Below are 21,330 nucleotides of genomic sequence, written 5' to 3'. Positions count from 1 at the left end.
ATAAGAAAAAGATTAGAAAAATTTAACAAATCTTTTATAATTTTTTTGTAGTTCATTATTAATTTTAGTCTATTTATTTTACTTTAATTTAGGTAAAAGAAAAAAATGAATATTTAAATACAATGATATTAATTAGAAAATCATAATTAATTGTATATAATTAACAAGCCACGATGTATTGTTTTCTTTATTTTTCGAAACATTCGCTTCATTACATCTATAAAATGCATTTGGCTAAAATGAAGGCTAAGATTCAAATGAATAACCACACTATTCAATAAAAAGCTCTTTATCCTATCCGTAACTAGCGATAAACCGATGAATATAATAAATAAATAAAGATGTAAATAACAAGAAAAACCAATATCATAACCTAAACTTCTTCTCACTGTAATAACAATAATGGAAAATTAAATTTGCAATTACGGAATAAGGATAACTATTAATTTTCCAATTGCGATGGAAACGAAGAGGGAATAGTCTGGGTAACGTGTGTCGACAAACAATACGTTAAGCCTGACAAAGAAAGATGAATAGACGTGAGATATTTTAATAGGAAGATCAATGAGTCTCTTCTACGACCAAAACTTTGCCACTTACCTACTCGATTTCTTGCCTTCAGCTTGTGAACGCAGCTCAATTCTCAACGTTGACCATCGCCTTTGTGTTTGATATTATCTAGCTTACGCCATAAATAAACACTCCAGACCGTATACTTCACGGTGAAGATGAATATCAGCACGCGAATATCTGGATGCATACCATTTCTCCGAGTTAATCCGAGTTTGAGGCAAAAATTCTTAAGAGACGAGAACAGCGAAATCAGAGCTAGTGGATTCCAATGTTCAGAACCAACGCAACTTTTCGCAAGTTTATTAGACATGTTATATCATCGGAGTTCGGACTTATCATTTCAAGTTACTTACCAGTTAAATAACTAGATCTGGTGACTTTTTACAAGCGAACTGCTTCAGCCCATTCGGTAGTGAACTACTACTCAAATGCTAATAATTCGGGATCTCGAATGATATTTTAGAAGATTATTCGCATTAAAGGACTTTTTCTTTTTTTTTCACGCGAAACAATGTACACTTATAATAATAGAAATTTGAACTTTTTTCCTAAAGCATTGCAAGCGGTCGCTTTTATTGTTTATTTTAAAATGCGCGGTTATCATGCGAAAATAATACAAAACTTCATTGCGCCGAATCGATAAAAAATTTGTGCAAGCATTGTATATACCGAGGACATTGAGTCTAAAGCGACGTACGTGTCCCGCTTGTTTTCGCTATATTTTCACTTTTCTTATTAATCAATTAGCTGTTAATATATTGTATAAAAATAGAATTTTATAAAAGAAATGTCGATATAAGTAGGTTTTAAAGTCAATTAAAGGTTATTTAAATTCCATCTGTCATAAATCATTCTGCGATATATTAAATAATGGAACTGTTTTTCTTTTTTTTACGTTAATTCACCTTTCCTTTGCTCAGCCCTTTCCTCTGCACATACATTAAAAATACAAAAGCGTTGAACCCACGGATTATCAATAAGCTACAAAAACTTCCTTTTTATATAAATACTAATATTTCTTTATGTAACTAATATGTCTTTATTACTTTGATTTTTCATAATATAAAGTAGCTGAAAACTATTAAATTCTCACTAATGAAGATATATTGTAATGGTAATTTTGATAATGTAATTTATAAATCCATCTATTTATATAATATTTTTCATTAATGTGATATTTTTCCAATCACGTTTATGAAATTGATCTGCACCGATAATGTATTTATTGTATAATTTTATTATAAATTTTCAAAGATAGAATAAAGACATTAATTATAATTGTCAATTTAATGTCTTATTTTAATCATACAATAATCCTCACTAAACTCTAGTTGATCTTTACTTGAAATCCTTTCTTCATTTACTTTCCAAGTCGAATATAAAATCACATTATATATTTGTGTAAAATGCTAATGAAAAATTAATTTCCTTTTAATATTAGAAACATCTATTTTCCACGTAATTCGTACAATTGAATGTTCCGCCTAGTAATGTTTGTGCACATGCGTATACAATCAATTTCATTTTAATGTTTAATGCTAGATCTAAACTTTTTCAAACAAGAAATATATAGATCATTTGTAACGAACTATGATAGCGCGATGAGTGTTTTTATTCGTGAAAGATTCCTCTAGTTACTTTAGTACGTTATTTTGTTATTTGATTTGGTATTTATTTATTTTTTTTTTTTTCTTTTCTTTTTTGTCTTATTTATAAAATTATCTTTTCTTATCGAGTGATTTAACCAACTTCCTGTTCGCAATTGCAACGGTGAGTAGCGCAAATTTCCTTAGCTTTAATTTTTTTTTCCTTTTTTTTGTTCTTTTTTTTAATTTTTGTGCATGCAGTAATTATTATTCGGACAAAATGTTGATAGAAGATCCAGACAAATCGTTCGATTTTCATAAATTAATCATTAAAATATTCGTTAAAAACTTATTCTTAACGTACATTCCCATAAAATAATAGATTTTCCTTGATTCAATGTAATTAATTAATAATCATAATTGGATCAGTTACACGTTGCTTTCTATTTCTAAATATCTGCTAAAATTTCTTGCCATTTATAAAAAATATCTGATTCTTTTTATTTATCTTTACTCATTCAATACGAGAGACTTGACGCTTGACCTTGAGTAAGGTATGCTCCAAATCTCTTGTACTACTACAACAAGTACATTATTGTTTTTTTTTTTTTTTTGTTTTTTTTTTGTTTTTTTTTTTTTTTAAGAATACTCGCGAGAGACTTAAAACCGTTGTTTCACCTTTTGTCTTTTCTAATTAGTGTAATGAAACGCACACGCGTATTTCTCTCATGATTTAACAGACTTAATCACCATCTCTATAATGCAGTCCTTTTTCTGTACGCCTTACAGCGTTTCTTTCTTGTGAAATCTTAATTTGGCATTTAAGTTAATACTTTTTCAGGCATATTGCTTTTGCCATTTGTCAAGCTCGAAATTATATTTGGATAGAAGAAACATGAAACAGATAAAATACATTTTCATTCGATAACTAAGATAAACAGAGAAGTGTATTATTAAAAATGTTTTTAGATGAAAAATTAAAAGTCTTATAATTGTGCTGATATTTTTTTACACTTATTGATTAAATGATCGATAATTTAAACTTTCTGAAAAAAAAAATGTTGTCACGCTAAGATATATATATTTTATGAAAAATTAATCGTATTGTTATTAAATTAAAGTTGTTTGATTATCTTATGACATTGATTTATCGTTTAATTATACATTATTAATATAAAAAGATAATAACGGCTATGATGTATTGCTAACAATGCTGTAATTGACAAAATGTTGGATTATTATTTTTTACGGATATTTTTAAAGTATTGCGAAAATTTATTTGAATTTAGTATAACTCCAATTATAAACATAGAGAGATTAAAAAGAGATCGAATATATATACTTGCATTAATGTCAAATTTATCATTAAGTTATCTTTATGTTGTATTTTTAAGTTTTTTAGGCATGTTTCAATAGTTTCGAATATCAGTACAAATAATTGTGATAATAACGTATCATTATACATTGTAGTTTCGTCTGATCTTAGAAATAGAATGAAATTACATGTATAAATTAGAACTGACATCAATATTATTGAAAATAGATACTCTCATCGTATGTGCATTAAATATAAACAAGATTAAACTGTTAAATAGCTAGACAACAACATATATATATATATATATATATATGAATAATGGCGATATAAACAATGTCAAAAAAAAAAGAAAAAAATTCATTGTTTCTTTTATTTTAAATATGACAATTAATTACTGCATGCATTAAAAATAATCATCCATTAAATTAAATTAATGTGGATATTTAATTTTTGCAATTTTTATATTTTTAAGGTTCTACTTTGTATATATGTGGTTAGACATGGCAATGAGTAACTGATCGAGTTACTTTTACAAATACGTATGAAAAACTAATTCGAAGAACGACAGGTGGAGAAAGTTTTCTCTACGTCGCCATTGAGCTTGATGATGGAAATATTGCATAAATATTATTAAAAGAAAAAAAAAAAAAAGAAAAAAGAAAAAAACAGAAAAAAAATTGGGCAAAATTAAATGATAAAATGTATCAAAGCTTACCAGCCTTGCACGCGTCCGTAGAATGTCGGTCAGAAACAGGCGTTCGGTTACTTCTTAATTGTGGAGTTAAGGTCAACGCAAAAGATAATTATGGTAATACTCCTCTACATCTAGCTGTTCAATTGAGCTACTTAGATAAAAATACAATGCAATGTATAATTAAGCTTCTTTTGGCTAAAGGAGCTAAAGTTAACGATCGTACAAATTCCGGTGAATCTGCTTTTCATTACGCAATAATTAATGGTGACGAGAAGTTAATCAAACTTTTTTTGAAACACGGAGCCGATGTAAATGCAAAGAATAGCGACGGAAAAAGTCCGTTGTACCTGGCTGTGCAGTATAGCAATAAAAGTGTTGTGAAAATGATGTTGGAGAGAGGGGCCGAAATAAACAACGGGGACAATAATGGCAATTCCCCTCTTCATGTAGCGATTGAAGTTGAAGACGAATCTATAATAAAAATCCTGCTCGAGGACAATGCGGACGTTAATTTTATTAATAATAATGGTAAGACTCCGCTGTCCTTAGCCTTTGAATTAGCTTATATGCGAAGTATATATAATCCCTGGATCGGCTTCTTTTCGATTAATTTAGAAATTAAATGCAGCAATAATACTTTTCAATTGCTATTGAAGTACGTAGCTAAACTAAGGCACGTGAATCGAGAAAATCTCAGAATAATAAATGATAATGAGAAATTGAATGTATTTTATGAAAATTGTCAACGAGAATTAGCGCAAATGAAGAGAAAAAATTTATCCGACAATATATCAATGTACAAAGTTTTAACCAAAGATATTGACACGATGATGATTTATTGCAGAAACGAATGTTTAATAAATATCTTTAAGTTTAATTTCCACGCCGATGAATTTCCAATTTATTATGATTTATTAAGGCAACGATTTTATAAAGCAGAAAAAAGAAAAATTGTATTAGAAACTTCGTCTATGATACTTGGGTATCTTTTCAAATCATTTTCATTACCAGAAACTATTATAAATGAAATCGCTCGCTACATGACAACAGAGGATTTATTAAATTTACAATATTGATAAAAACACAAGAAAATAATTTTTAAATCTAATTTCATAATGATTTTAGCTTAATCAAATTTTAAGATATCAATACAAACATTTGGTACGTTTGTTATTGTTTTTTATCTTTTTTTTTCTTTCTTTTTTCTTTTTTCTTTCTTTTTTTTAATTTAACAATAAAGTTGGGTAATTTATCATTAATACAATTCTTATATGTCAAGGAATAAGATAGAAAGTGAATATCATCGAAATTACTTATCTCTAATCTATTTTACTATTCCATTACACTAATCGGCTACTTTAAATTCATTTACTAATAATTCGTACAACTTATCGATAAAACATAAAACACATTTTTTATGTCAAATCCTTGCATTATTCGTTACATATTGAAGATACGCGTAAATTTTATTACAATAATTAATAATTAATCGAACATAAGATTCTAACGTGCTAAGCTCATGATTAAGTTTAATTTTTTAAAAGATGAGATTATACGTCGAAAAGTGATTTTGATATTTGCTTTAAATATTTCGTATTGTATGCTAATAATCATAGTAAGTTAAGATTATAAAAAAATATTTACAATTTCATATGTTAAAGTAACTGATTCTATTACAATCGTTTAATAATCCAGAAACCATCATTATATCAATTCTAGATTTTTATTAAAAAATATTACATTATATAAGTTGTAGCTATGCGGAAAAGTCAGTCATCGAGCATTTTATCGCATTAGTGAAATAAAAATTTTTTAATACCTCATTTTCTCCTATTATTTTCAATAAAATGCCCAGATGTACAATTTTGATATTTATTCTTATTTATTTATTTATTATATTACATTCATTTAAATTTTCATCTCTTTATTCTGCAATTTCAATTTCTTTACAAAAAAAAAAAAAAAAAAAAAAAAAAAAATTAATAAACATTGAAATAATTAAGAATCAATTGTGTGCGCTTTATTTATAAGATTATTTTTTTCTTTTTTCAAGGTCCTTAGATGAAATTCAGTTTCTCAGCTTGTCGAGATAATTTATTAATGTATGAAAAAACCGCCTTTTCGATATAAATAATTCTTTAATTATTTTTCATTGTTACGTTTTTCACACTAATGATAAACAAACCGGCACATTCATCAACTATTACATTTACATATATTTACATATTATTTTTATCATTTCAGAAAAGTAAATTTATGTTTCGAATTATTTGAAGTGTCCAGATTTCATCGTCCAGATTTCATCGTCAATTATTTAATCAATTTTTCTTTTTATGAGAATTATTTATTATTATTTATAAGAATTTATTCTGTATTCTGTTCGATTAGATTGTGAGTATGGAGTTCCGTTGCTAAGCAACGTTTCAAGGAATTACGACAAAAATCAATGCTCTCCTGAACGTAATAATTCAATTTAAAGAATTTTTAAATCGCTCAATGTATAACAAATTTCTGAAAAATTGTACTCAATAATTTTCTCGCACACGAACACGTTGTTCACAAATACTTTTTTAACTTGATTCGTCTACATTTATGGTTACTCCATTACCCGTGTTGTTTTTCATTTTTCTTTTTTCATTTTTTCTTTCAAAAAACAGCATAAAATTTTCCGTGCATTCTTTAAAGAATTTTAAACAGCCACAAAAATGTATTTATATTTTTAAAAGTAAAATCTTCGTTAATGAACCAACATAAAGAATTTGATTTTATGTTAAGAAGTTTATAATGATATAGGAATTTCGAATTTTGAATGCTCGAGCACTTTTGTTGTCAAATTAGTCTTATATAACCATGACGTCTTTATTGTATTTATTTTTAATGAAATTAAAATTTTTATTAAAATTTTCAAATAAACAATGATTATAATATTCCTGAAATTGTTTACCGAAGGCAAACTTCAATGAAATTTCAATCACGCAGTATCCTCCACCATTTCATACTTGGAACTTATCGTAATGTGTGCGTGCGCGCGCGCCCGCTCGCATGTATGTGCCAGTACAATAGAGACTTAAGTAAAAAAAAAAAAAAAAAAAAATAATAAATAAATAAATAAATAAATAATAAATACAAAAATGTCAGATTTTTTATACGACTTTACATAAAATTCTTAAAAAAAAAAAAAAGAAGGAAAAAAACAAGATTCACACCATGACACAACCTATGAAGCAGTGTACATATTGATTATCGATCGTGGTAGATAAGAAAATATTCCTTATCTCGTTATCCTTGCAGAAAAATGTGTAAACGATGTTGACTGCCCTAGGCATTCGCATAGTTAAAAAAAAAAAAAAAATGTTTCCCCACATTGGGTAGAGACATATTTGTTACCACTAATGCGCAATATGTTTTCGCACAAGCCAAAGTGAAACTAATTTTCCTATAAAGTCAAGCGTTACGACGATGTGTACCACAAGATGTCTCGTTACACTTAACATTCCCGTTGTGTGCAACGTACATTGCGATATTACAATGGTTTGCATTTAAATGGCGGGGGAGGGGGGGGGGAGGAAGGAAGGAAGCAGGAATAAAGTAGACGTTGCGCTTGAACAGACGACGGACGAATTGGCGATTGAGCATTGGGACTGGCCGTTTACGTTAAGCGCGACGGCAAATAAATATTTCTATATCTGTACTTAGATGCATTCGGAGGCTCGTTACACACGTGTAAATGGATGATCCCAAGGCTATATAAGCTGCCAGACGCGTGGGTACGTCCGTGCACATCCCGAGTCCAATCACGCACACGCAGCCGCAAGGATGCGCAAACACACACGCCTAGGTGCACTATAGGTGTGGTCTTGTATTATTTACGCATAAGTTCGTGCGAGCCGAGCGGCGTACTTAGTCAGCCTGACATCATAAATATGTATCATAACTCGAGCGTTATCGCACGAACTTTGACCAGGTATTTCTTCCCGAGCTTTGCCCTTCTTTCGACCGCGCTCGTACATTTGATTTGATATCGTTAGAGGGAGGGGGAGGGACGATGGGAGTGATATTGGGGGTGGGGGGATAAAAAGGTCCGCGAGCCCCTAGGTAGCATCGTTAAATTCCGGGCTCTCGTCGGGAACGCGAGATGATCGGCAATTTGCGCGAATGGATTATGGACGTGACGTTATTTGGCTAAAGTAACGATCGGTCGACGATGCTTGAATTGCTAAATTGCTTAAAGAAGTTACTCGTTCGATTCGACAAACCGAGATGAAAATTCCACGACTGGCACTGCCGTGTATTCGCCTAGAAATGTATTGGTGTGAATATTCGTGCGTGCGCCGACGTTCAATACGAAGCGACAAGTCGTGAAATATTTGACAATGCAAAGGCTATAATATCGATGTAGCCATAGCCATCGTCGTCGTAGTCGTCGTCATAGTCGTCGTCGTCATAGTCGTCGTCGTAGTCGTCATCGTCGTCGGTTCTCCTTTTTTCTCCGAGGCAGTCGAGACTCGGTAAGCGTCGCGTGCGGGTCGACTTAATGCCTAATGGAGTGACAAGGTAGCGAGATATGAGGAGTAACGCAGACCATACACGAATAGTAAATAATAATACACAATTATTGTAGGAGTAGAGCCGGATAAATAGTGAGAGATTCCCGTGTTCGTTGATGCCGAGGGTGGCCGAGAGTGGAAAGGGATTGGAGTGCGCGGGTGCTAGCCTTAAGGGCAGCGAGGGGAGGGACCGTGTTGGTGACTAGCGCGTAAGTGCAAAGAGGCTACGAATGTTCTATTAATAAACACCTGCCTAACTTTTCCGACGTACTTCTTCTGCTTTCTAGTCAATATTACTGGCGCTCGCCTACATGTGTGCCTACAGAGAGAGAGAGAGAGAGAGAGAGAGAGAGACAGCGCGCGCGCGCGCGCGCGCGATGATTATAAATACTTTTGTGCTGCGTCGGTGTTGGTGTTGGTGGTGGTGTTGGTGCCCGCGATTCCCGCGTCTACGTATTTTTGATTTTCATTAACCGTCGTGCTGCCCCCGCGACGAAGGGATACCTCGCTCGTAATTGCGAGGCGTATCGATATAATATGCCAGTTTTTGGGCGGTTAAGCGCGTGAACAGTCGTGCGAGTCTTTGGGCCTCGGTAGTAGTAGTAGCATGTTTAACCTGAGAGAAACTTCTTTTCTTTTTTTTTAAGCGCTGAATAGGGGGACTCGAAGAGTCGAGCTGCTCCTACTGAGTTCTGAGATGCTTTGAGTGCGAGGTCAGTCGGAATTTCGCGAACAAGAGAGAGTTTATTAATTGACGTTTGTTGTAACGTTGTCGCTCGCTCGCTCGCTGTCGAAATATAGGTTAAAACTTTATCGGTAACGCAAGTTAAATAAATGACAGAGTTCGCGGTTCCACAATAATTGAATTTTAAATTGGCATATCGTCAAGTTTATTAAACACCCATTAGTGATGAAAGTTTGGATTTTGTTACGATCGAATAGGTTTTGAATATTTATAATTAAAGTTCGTTGGTGTTTTTGTTCATTCGTTCATTCGTTCATTCTTTCTTTCTTTCTTTCTTTATTTTGTTTTTTTTTTTGTTTTTTGTTTTTTTTTTATTTATTTATTTGTTTATTTATTTATTTTTTGTTTTTTTTTTTTTTTTTTGTGAAATTTTTGCCCCAGCAAGCATTGTTTTGGAGGTTAATTTTCATAATAAAGCGCTGAAGAGAGAGGATAAGAGTTTTCAAAATTTTGGGCGTTCGAAGAAAGACTTGTCAATGTTATTGTTCGATTGTTCGAGTTCAAATTTCACGAAGCGCCGTTAGAAGCGAGCGAGCGAGGCTTTATTATCGCATTCTGTCGTTCCTGCTCGTCGCGCTTTTATGATATTGCCGCCTTTGAGGGTGAGGCCAGGGCGTATTTTTAGAACTAACTCGACGCGAATATGTTACGTGCATTTTCCTTTCTTCTCCAATTTATTCCAATACGCAGCTGCCATTGTGGCGGGAAGAAAGAAAGAAAGAAAGAAAAAAAAAAAAAAAAAAAAAAAAAAAAAAAAAAAGAAAGAAAGAAATAAATAAATAATTAACTCGTCCCCTTTCTCATTGGTTTCAATAGAGCGAAATAAATTATGGAGAACGAGCAGCACAAGTATTATGAGCTACGGAGTCGTAGTCGATCCAGATCGGAGACTCCGCAAATTATTAGTCGCACGGTAATAGAGAACGATGCCGCGGATCATCATTATGAATTAAGAAGTATAAGTAGAGATAGATCCGTGACTCCGGGAGAAGTTAGCAGTAGCAGAAGATCATCTTCGAGATCATTGTAAGTTATTCATATTTATATTATAGCGCTGAAACTCATTAATTTTCGTCAATTCATTTTCCTAGCTTAATTCGATACACTTTATTTATTGATATAGTAGCAAGGTGACGCAAGATAACTTGCCTGCCTGCTTATTCTAATGATCTTTTTTTCTACTTACGAATCTATTCTGTTGATATCGATGTCATCCAGTTTTTTTTCATCTGACTTAATTTACAAACTGAATCAATGATATCTATTATATTTATAAAATATGTGCAATCTTTGGTAAATGAATCTATTATTATGAATCTCTGATCGACCAGAGATTATACGATATATCGTTCAATAAATTGATATAATTGTGGGCTTCTTTTAAAGTTTCATTTCAAAATTCATCGATTACATATCTTTCTCGATATGCCAATTAAACACATTATTAGTATCATCAACAATTCATTTAAATACTAATACGCTCTACTTCAATTTTACAATAATGAAATTTTTTCAAACTAATTATTTCTGTAGATCAAGCAGTGTAGTGAAGGCTCGTAACAAAACTATGGATGTTATTAGCGAACAAACAGATGACACATTAGTAGATAATAATTTGGATGTACCTAGCAAAAGTTCAGAGAAACAAGAGATCGTTACCAAAAGCAGTAGAAAGATGGAGCGTCGCTCGGAGCGCCAAAGAATTAAGAAACAAATGATTGCTAATGGACAAATTGATATTAAAGATGATTCTTCGGACGCAAAGTCTGAAACCAAGGAAAGTAAGAGGGAAAGCGTAACTCCAAAAAGGATTATAACGAGTGATTACTCATCGGAGGAGGGAGATAGGGATGATGTTCCTAATAGGGTAGGATCTGCTTATGAGTTTTATAAGCAACATGGCGAATATTGGAAGTAAGTTTTCGATAATCGTTTAATTTTAATTCTACCATTAAACTTGCATTTTAAAAATAATTTCCAGCTTAATATAAATATACAATTTTCAAATGATGAAAATTTCAATAACTTAAGTATTGCAAAATACAAATATTTCCATTATGTATTTTTAATTATACTGAAATTATTTCAATTAATTTACTTTACAATTATCGATTATTTAACGGTTATTGATAAGTTTGAGTACTAGAGGGAAAAAAATCCAATATGTTCAAATACAACAATATGATATAGCATTTTGTACCACTGTATACATAGTTTGCAAAAAATGTATAAAAAAATTAGAATTTTGCATGGGCTCTTAGAATAATTGTCAGTACAAGCATCGTTCAATTAACAAATTTTATACACTAGAATGATAAGTTGAAAAATTAGTATGAAATTGTTTCTTAAAATTAAGTAAATTAGACTCAATCAAAGACGATATTCAGATGATGATGATGATGATGATGATGATGATGATGATGATGATGATGATGATGATGATGATGATGATGATGATGATGATGATGATGATGATGATGATGATGATGATGATGATGATGATGATGATGATGATGATGATGATGATGATGATGATGATGATGATTGTCATAATAATAATAATAAAGTAAAAAACGTGGTAATGTTAAAAAATTAATGATATAATATCAATTACGTAAATTTTTTATATTCGCATAAAATATTAATAATTTGAATGAACGAGAATAATTTAAAGTAATGCACGTCCAAAAGTATCAAGGAATTTGAAAGAATTTCTACTTTTCTATTCAACACATTGTGATAAAATGACAGTAAAATTATCAAGAATTTTTATTTACAAACGTATAAGAAGTTGTATAATCAAAGCCTTATATATTTGTCATAGGATGTCTTTCATAAAAGTAGAATTAATTACAATTACAATGTTTAATTCAATAATTATAGTAATGTTTTTATGCTCATTATGTGAAGTCTTATGTAATATTATACATTAATACTTTGTTACTTTTGCTTTTAAAATATTATAATTACAGTATTATCATGTTTGTGTTTATAAAATAGCTTCTTAAATTTTACTCTTATTTATATTCAAGAAACTTGAAGTGAAGCGATATTCCTAATAATCCTGTGACAAATTTTTAATTTATACTCTACATTCGTCAATGTAGTGTTTATTAGAAAATTAATACTCACTATTGATATTATGTATTGTGTATTATTAATCTTGATAACATTTTTTCCCTAATGCGACTTTCGACTAACAATATTACAAAATATTATGATAATGGTTAATTAACAATTTTTATTTAATACAAAGACCATAACGTTTTATTTAAAATTTCTTTAAGTACTATTTGTTAAGACCTCGGTGCACTACTGAAGTTAAAGAAAAATTTTTATCTATAAGTAAAAATGAAAAGAAAACGTGCACATACTTTGTCATCGACTCGTGTTTGCGCACATATCTATACGCATATATATATATGTACACACACGCACACACACACACACACACACACATATATATATATATATATGCGGGCGCGTGCGTGTATAATATAAAAAATAAACAAAATTAAAAAAAAAAAAAAAAATCGTCATATCCGAAAGGATAAATAGGATAAAAGTCGTGTATAATTTGATTTGTATAATCGAAGCCAGTAAAATAATTTTATTTCAAAATTCTATAATACGAATATTCCGCAATTATTTAATTGTGTTTACAAACAGCGGCATTTCCCAAGACAGTTGACCTCTCGGTATAGTTCGTCGCACTTAAGCAGCGACGAACCTGTAACCCTTATCGCGCCAGACGCATCTTAGCGTGGATAACTCAACTGACTTTTTATTCCATTAACGAATAACGCCGTTACTACAATTTTTACAGTAAATTTCCAAAAACGGATTACACGTATTCACAAGCGTCAACATGTCGATACGAAGTCGCACCGGGCGTCATGGCCATACCTAACATGTCGCGACGCTCGCTGCACTCGGACAACAGCTTCTTGGGCGTCGAGGCATCGAATAGTCAAAGCAATAGCCAGTCGTCGAAGGACAGCTACAACGAGAACAGCAGCAACATGGACGAGATTCATCGAGACTTATCAGTGAGTTGTACTTTAGGCACTTTAGTCGATAAGCAAGTCTTATTAGTAGTCTGCCCGCTTATTGAAATCGAACATTATATTGGCATTTTAGAGATTAATTTATCATTTACTTCATTTGCGTACGCGTAGAGTGTTTTTTGTGCTCGTGGATGAATCAATGTGAAGAAATTTTTGATATTTTCGAGCACTACCGGATTGCGGAGCAGAGTAATTTATTTCTGAGTGACCGGACACAACTATCGTCTTATTTTTACACCTGATGATAAAGAAAAGAAAAAGAAAATATTTAAAAAGAGTAGAGATTGTGATTTAATAGCGAATACACGAGAATTTCTTAAAGTGCGTGTGTGCGTGCGTGCGTGCGTGCGTGCGTGCGTGCGTGTAATCGCCCTTTATTGAAACTCGTTGGAAAATTGATACGCTTCTTTTGCATTAGGATGCAACGATCCACCATCTATAATAATATTTTATTTTCCAATGAGAAATTTATCAATTTGTAACATTTATATAACATGAAATAATCAATTTAGTTTATGTGTTATTTTATTTTTTATTTTTTATTTTTCAAGTTGAAATTTGAAAAGAAGCATCCATTCTGAAATGATAAAATTAGATAATTTTTTTTTTTTTTTTTTTTATATTATCGCGCTCGTGAATCACATGGAAGTTTCAATTATTCAAATTTGTATTCAATCTTATCGAGTTATTTTTAATACTTACAAAGTGTTTTGCTAATAATATCTGTTAAAAGTTTAACAAAAAAAAAACAAAAAAAAAAAAAAAAAAAATAATAACCGCCTAGTTTTAAATTTTCATTCGTAATCACGATGAAAAACCTTCGCAATGGCAATTATTTTCAACTTTGTTGTAAACAATTACGAGTCTAATATTTATACTGTTGTGCATGTAATTTTTACAACTATTAATTTTATGCTTAAACGAAATTGTAAAGACAATTGCCATATTATTAGCTGAATTAAAACCAAGTATTTTTCAAGAATATTTCGTATGGAAAATCTCTTGATTTTCTATATAAAAAATTTCACTTCATCAGAAACGACGATTATTATTATGATTTATAAGAATGACGTTGATATATTCTGATGTGTTATGAAATATTTTACAGGACATGGTTCCGCAACTTTTACCGCATATTAGAGGTTCGGATACTGCAGGCCAGTCAATTATTTATAAAAGGACACATGTTGAACAATATACAACTCGACGTGAGTTCGTTTATGATTCATCAAAGGATAACCAAATTAATGAGAGGTACATTAAAAGCATCACAAAATTAAAAATTTTAAATTATACTAATTTTATAATAATAATATTATTATTATCTTTTAGATACGAGTCGTGGGCAAATCCCCTTTTGAATTCTCACAAAACTAATTGTTACAGATCTGCGGTAAGTGCAGATTCTGATGCTGAGCTTGATGAAGCAATAGTATCAAATCATAAATACTATTTAAAAAATACGCAAAGGCTTAGCAAATTTACTAGTCTCACCTCGATATTATTTCTCAAACTATTTCATTTTCTTACATTTGGTCAATTTAAAAAACGAGAGTATTCTGCAACTAGTCATTATTATCGTCGCTATGAAGGTACTTAATATCGAAATATAATAATACATAAAAGAAAAATCAATTATAGGCATTAGGATTAAAAAAGTATATATATATATTTTTCCTTCGTTTAATAAAATCTTTACTAAATTGATTTTTATAATTGGTTTTTCTCTAATATCTACCTATCATTACTTATCTTCTAGATAAGAACGTTTATAAGAAAACTATTGCTTAACATAATCTTAATTTTCAGGGACAAAATGGAGTCGATTTCGACGACAGATAGATATTGCTATGCAATACATATATCTTTTGTTTGTCAAAATTGTACTTCTTGACTCATGGTTACTAAGTAGAGCTTCCAATATTCGTGAACGAGCCCAAGGGCGACGCACAAAAATACTTTGGCTTATACTTCTTCCATTATTTCTCATCATTGGTAAATAAACATAATCTTGTTATCGGTAATAATCAAATCAGATTAAATCAAATTTGATTATTTTTTAAACGGACTGCTTTTATTTATTTATCTTTTATTTTCAAGATCAATTGAGTGCAAAATGCAATAATTGTAGTAAGCAAAAGCGAAGAGTCTACGAGATCTTATCGATATATTAAATCAATTTTAAAGATCTTATCGAAATTCAAATCTATTTTAATGTAAATAATATAAAAAATATTTCAATTTTCTTTTAAATACATTCTGTTTAACGTGAAAATAAAAATGAATGCCATTTTTAATAATCTTTCAAAAATATCTTGAAATTTTAAAGATAGATTTGAAATAGAAAGAAAATAGAAAATATTTTTAAATTCATATTTTATATAATTTATTGAATTAAAAATATACTAAACGGAATTTAAAAATCAATTTTATAAACACACTTTATTGAATTATTCCAGAATTCTTTTATAAATAAATAAAATATGAATCTATAGTAAAATACCTTAAATTTTTAACATTCATATTTGAACGTAAATTTATGTTTTAATTAATTCTTTTACAATATTTTGCCTGCGTGCGCGCGCGTATGTATATATGCATATATATATATATATATATATATATATATGCGTATTTGGATTTATTTTTTTGGATTTAGTTCGGATCTCCTACTTTTGTTTCAGGTGCTTACATTGCGTATAAGCATACTTTTACTTGCCTAGATTATCTGCGAAACGTTCGTAAAAGTGTAAGCGAAACAGCTAACAATGTCGTCGATTTTCCATTTATTGATAATGAAATACTTTACAAGTATTTGTTGAGTTTAAAAGACGTATCTTTCTCAAACTTGGGCACTGTGAACGTGTCTTTACCGTCACTGCCAACTTTTGGCTGGGACTAGACCATAAGTTACCTGCATTTATATTCATAAATTTTATTCATTAATGATATATTTTACAGCTTAACACAATTATTACTAACCATTTATAATTACTACGTAATTCAATTGTTCATAATTCAGAATTTTTCATCATAAATTTTGGCAAAAGATAAATAAAAAAATGATCTTATTGGCGCATTAATAATATCTTGCTTTTAATAAATATTTTGAGCTTAATTATGTTAATTGATACTTTTACTTGGTATGGGAGTTAAGTATGGTAGATGGGATTCTATTTACATAAAGCAAATTGACCTTTATTAAGACACGCATACTATTATTATTTGCTTAAGAATTGTTACACATACAATACTCTATTAATGCTTTACAAAAAACACTACATTTGAATTTTGTGTGTTTTGTTAACGTATATGTTTAAATTATTACAATTATTTGTGTTACATAATTATTTACGTGTTAATATAAGATTTTAATATAATGTATACTCACATAATAAGATTCTTAATAATACTAATTGATTTATAAATAATTTTAGTTTTTTAAAGTTTAGCGCAATGATTTAATATTTTACATTGTGTATTTATTATTTTATTTACTTTTATTTATTATGTTACTTATTTATTTAATTACGGTTGAAGTTATTGAACACTAATATTAAATCTGTTATAAAATATAGAAGTATGTTGATTTTTAAAAAATTTAATGGAAAATGTTGTACGCATTTATTGAACTCAATTGTATTTACTACATTATATTATAAGATTTGTAATGAAATTATTTTTACAGAAGAAATAATATTTATAAAATATCAGATAATAAATAATATAGGAAAGAGTAGTGTTTGAAGAAGAGATAAAGGGATCATGTAACGTACTTTAATACAATGGATTAAAGTTTACCAATCACTTTTCAATTTATGAACTCATTTTTTCATTAAATTATAAATAATCCTGAAAAATTAAATTCAATAATATAATCATTAATGTAATAAAATTACGAAGAATGAGCCGATCGATTGAATATCATTTTTAGAATAAAATTCAAAATAATTGTGTGCGCCTCCTCTTACACAACACTAAATAAGTAAATTAAATAATGTTTGATTTATGTGCTAATTTTAACGTTTGCATGTGTCTACTAATCAGCATATCTTGAAATTTTGTCCTTTAGGCAAAATTAAATTTCCTTTATATCATGCATATTATTGTTATCGCTATCTTATTACAAAAGCAAAACTAACTCCAGTGAGCAATAAATGTAATAATAGAGTCGAGAAGCACCAAGCACGTTCACATTCGTTTTAATCTAGAAGTAAGGGAGGCTTTTGAAATGGGAAACAACGTTTCGCAGCGAATTATCGTGGACATGTTAAAGGGCTATAAAATTAATGGGAGAAGGATAGAGGGGAGTGTGTTGTAATTCTTTAAAGTGGCGGCTTATAATCGAGAGGAAGGCTCGAACTGTTTCTCGCGCGCATGGACTCGAGGCAATTTGCAATCGATGCTGTGCTGCTTACCCCTGACGCCGGGTGAGTTAAAAAACTTCGTCTATCCTTCTCTCTCAACTATTCAAAAATTGAAAAAACAAGGTATAAATATTTTGTAATTAAATAAACATTGGGCATGAAATTAGCTGCGTAATACAGCAATTTGATACACGCAATGCGAAAAGCCAATATGAGCTCGAATGTTATCATTAAATCATCTATTTGCCCGCTTGTTTTTTCTTTTTATTTTGAGTTAGGATTCATAATACAATATATCGATATCACTTTATGCTTTCCCTTTAAATATGAAAGTATTCAAATAAATACGTTAAAATATCAAAACTCACTGCCATAAATGAATTTATTATGCTTATGTTACAAGTTCCAAATGATACATGTTAAATTGTCGAATATTATTAATTAATAATATTTGTTTTTGCGTTTAAATTATTATCTATTCTATTACAATAAGATTTATTAGATGTAATCAGATTTAAAGTTTGCACAAAATAATTCAGCGAACTGTATTAATAATTAGGAAGCTAATAAAAAATTTAAGGAAAATTTTACAAATACAATGATAAAGAGTTACTTACAAGTGAATATAATTAATATAATGATAGAAATTTAATACGAAGAGAAATGTTTTTAATCATTGGAAGCCTATTGGAGAAATATACAAAAGTTTAATCTTTTTCAGACAAACACTATTGTTCATATTATATGATATAATTAATTGTTCATTATAAAGATTGACGATTGCTCTATCGTACATCACTTTCATTGCGATATCAAATATATAATATCTAAGGGAAAGTCATATGAGATTCCTGAATTTAATGCATCGTTTGTTATTAAATTTAAGCATTAACGAAAACTTTTTAAATACTTGAAACTACTATGTCGGACATCAATATAATATTAACGAAACGAATGTTAAAAAATTAATTTCTTGGCGTTTGTCTTAAATAATGAAAGAATTTGATAATGTGACATTAGCGTACACGACGATGACTTATCATGAATATATGCAAGATCTATAAGCAAATTTTACAATCATCAATACTATTATAGTATTTATATTACTTATCTTTTCCTATTTCAGGTTGCTGGTTTCTGCCATACATTTTGTCTGCCATTCCATTGTCCATTAAACAGATGCTATCTCAATTATCTCAAGTTAGGGAAGAAAGAAAAATAGTACAAAGTTACCCTCAAGACGATTTGAAAACAAATCAAGAACTATGGAATATTGTAAATCACTTGATTAGTCGTGTTCAACGTTTAGAGACTACTAAAGTAGAACAATCGGTAATTATACATTTATGTAATTTAAGATTAAAACTATTATTGTTAATCATAATACTATTTTGAATCGATGGTTTTATTTTAAATTTTTATAAATGATTGTGAAATTATTACAATGAGCATAGATTGTTATCGACTATATTTATTCACAGGAACACTTATTAAATATTACGCAAGTTTTAGAAGAACTTCAGCATAGTGATAGTAACATATGGAAACATTACGATGTATGTCTTAAAAATAATTATTTACAAATAAATACTTTAATAAGCAACTTACTCGACTGATTTTATAGGATAAATTATTGAATTTGGAACAAGTATTGGAGGATCAAAATAGGAAGAAGGAAAATTGTAAGACTGAGGAGTTCAATCATATAAAGATTGGATTTCAAAGATTAAAACGGCTTTACACGCAATTGAAATCTTGTTGCGATACAACATTACGTACGATGAGTGACGAGAGTATTCAAAAGCAGACGGATCAAATTTTTGCCGGTTATTTTGGGAACTCTTTTTCAAAAGAAGACGTTGCCAGAATATTCAAAACCATGAATAACAAACTTCAGCAAGAAGATATGAAAAAGTCTACTGAAGTAAAAGCATCTGAAAATTATATCAATAAACGATCAAATTTAGATAATGATGAGATACGTAAAATGATTTTGGGAATTTTGAAAGTATATGACGCTGATAAGACTGGTCGAGTCGATTATGCATTGGAATCAGCAGGTTAAGATGTTTTAATATTAATAACAAATTCTTATTCACTACCATACATACCATTCATACCATCTTATGGACATTCGACTGTTTTTTTTTTTTTTTGTTTTTTTTTTTGTTTTGTTTTTGTTTAAATTAAAATTAGAATTAACACGGTGATTGATAATTTCGTTTTATTTTGCAGGTGGACAGGTGATTAGCATTCGCTGCACCCAACAATATAGCGTGAATACACGAGTCTTTCACATTGTAGGACTGATACCCTATAACTCTGACATTAATGATCCGCGTACCGTAATACAAGGTAATGACCTGCAACCTGGCATGTGTTGGGCCTTCCAAGATTTTCCTGGTTATTTATTAATTAAACTACGTAGTCAGATCTATGTGACGGGTTTTACGATTGAGCATGCATCGAGATTAAATTTGCCCAATGGGGAGATGAAGAGTGCGCCTAAGAAATTTAATGTCTGGGTATGAATCTTTAAATATGTCAAAGCCACTTGAAAACTTTCTTTTATATTCGTTGATTAATCTACTTATAAGTAAAGAAGAAAAATTAAAGACAATATTTATATATCACCTGAGAAGCAAATGAATATTCTATTTATATTTGTTGATTAATTTTTAATGTTCATATACATGTCTCGTAGCATCTATTTATCCATAATAATAAAATTTTAGGGATTAAAAGCGGAAAATGATTTGGAACCTGTGCTGTTTGGCGAATATGAATTTTCAGACTCCCATGAAAACTTACAATATTTTCCAGTTCAAGTAAGTTATATTATTTAAAATAACTTTCAAATATTTTAGCATTCATTTGAATAATAATCTGATTAAAAATTTATAATTATCTATATATATATATGTTTGTACATTATATTTTATACAGAATGCATCGGTCAAAACTCCGTACGAATATGTTGAACTGAGAATTCACAGCAACCATGGACAGCTTGAATATACGTGCCTCTACAGATTTCGTATTCACGGGAATCTCGCGTGATAAGCTGTGTTAACAAAACCAAAACTTTATGATATCAATGGCTCGCCAATAGACTACAATAAGTACCATTAAAGAATACTTTACGTGCCTTTAAACAAAATGTTGGCGAATCAAAGAAACTTAAACGCATAATATTTTATACGCAACAATACTAGATCAGATCGACGTACGTGAACTAATAGATCTGAACTATTGTAAAAAGTTAAAAGTTGGAAGAGTATTTTTATATAAAAATCTCTTGGTAGTTATTAAAAAATGCCGAGACTTCTCAAAGTTACCCGCGGTTAAACGTGAAACTTCAAACGACATTAATGTTGCTCATAAATTCCTTATTACCGATTTTTAAATTTTTTTTATTTTTTATTTTTTATTT

The 21,330-nt window shown here is 29.8% G+C and overlaps 2 protein-coding genes across 2 annotated transcripts; both read left to right on the top strand.

The window, feature by feature from the left end:
- Positions 1–3,977: 3,977 nt before the first annotated feature.
- Positions 3,978–5,247, top strand: LOC105368335 (serine/threonine-protein phosphatase 6 regulatory ankyrin repeat subunit B-like). The gene is given in 3 exon segments (XM_011507336.1): positions 3,978–3,987; positions 4,046–4,104; positions 4,156–5,247. Coding segments are annotated over 3 exon segments (1,161 nt in total).
- A 4,999-nt stretch (positions 5,248–10,246) lies between these two features.
- LOC105368334 (uncharacterized) lies at positions 10,247–21,330 on the top strand. The gene is made up of 14 exons (XM_011507335.1): positions 10,247–10,489; positions 10,997–11,377; positions 13,290–13,512; positions 14,639–14,784; positions 14,863–15,122; positions 15,340–15,525; positions 16,215–16,430; positions 17,862–17,960; positions 19,024–19,229; positions 19,379–19,453; positions 19,522–19,957; positions 20,133–20,422; positions 20,633–20,725; positions 20,844–21,330. The coding sequence occupies exons 1-14, from the start codon at positions 10,293–10,295 to the stop codon at positions 20,955–20,957; spliced, it is 2,922 nt and encodes a 973-aa protein (XP_011505637.1). The 5' UTR covers positions 10,247–10,292; the 3' UTR covers positions 20,958–21,330.

Source organism: Ceratosolen solmsi, unplaced genomic scaffold (genome assembly GCF_000503995.2).
Source record: "Ceratosolen solmsi marchali unplaced genomic scaffold, CerSol_1.0 scaffold6, whole genome shotgun sequence".
NCBI lineage: Eukaryota > Metazoa > Arthropoda > Insecta > Hymenoptera > Agaonidae > Ceratosolen > Ceratosolen solmsi.
The sequence above is the reverse complement of the archived record's forward strand: the minus strand, read 5'-3'. Positions and strand labels throughout refer to the sequence as shown.

Bases quoted from the DNA above. Each gene is read 5' to 3' on its own strand.
- LOC105368334 (XM_011507335.1), top strand. From the start codon at position 10,293: ATGGAGAACGAGCAGCACAAGTATTATGAGCTACGGAGTCGTAGTCGA. The intron at 19,230-19,378 runs GTAATTATACAT...ATTTATTCACAG, and splicing joins CTACTAAAGTAGAACAATCG to GAACACTTATTAAATATTAC. The intron at 20,423-20,632 runs GTATGAATCTTT...ATAAAATTTTAG, and splicing joins CTAAGAAATTTAATGTCTGG to GGATTAAAAGCGGAAAATGA.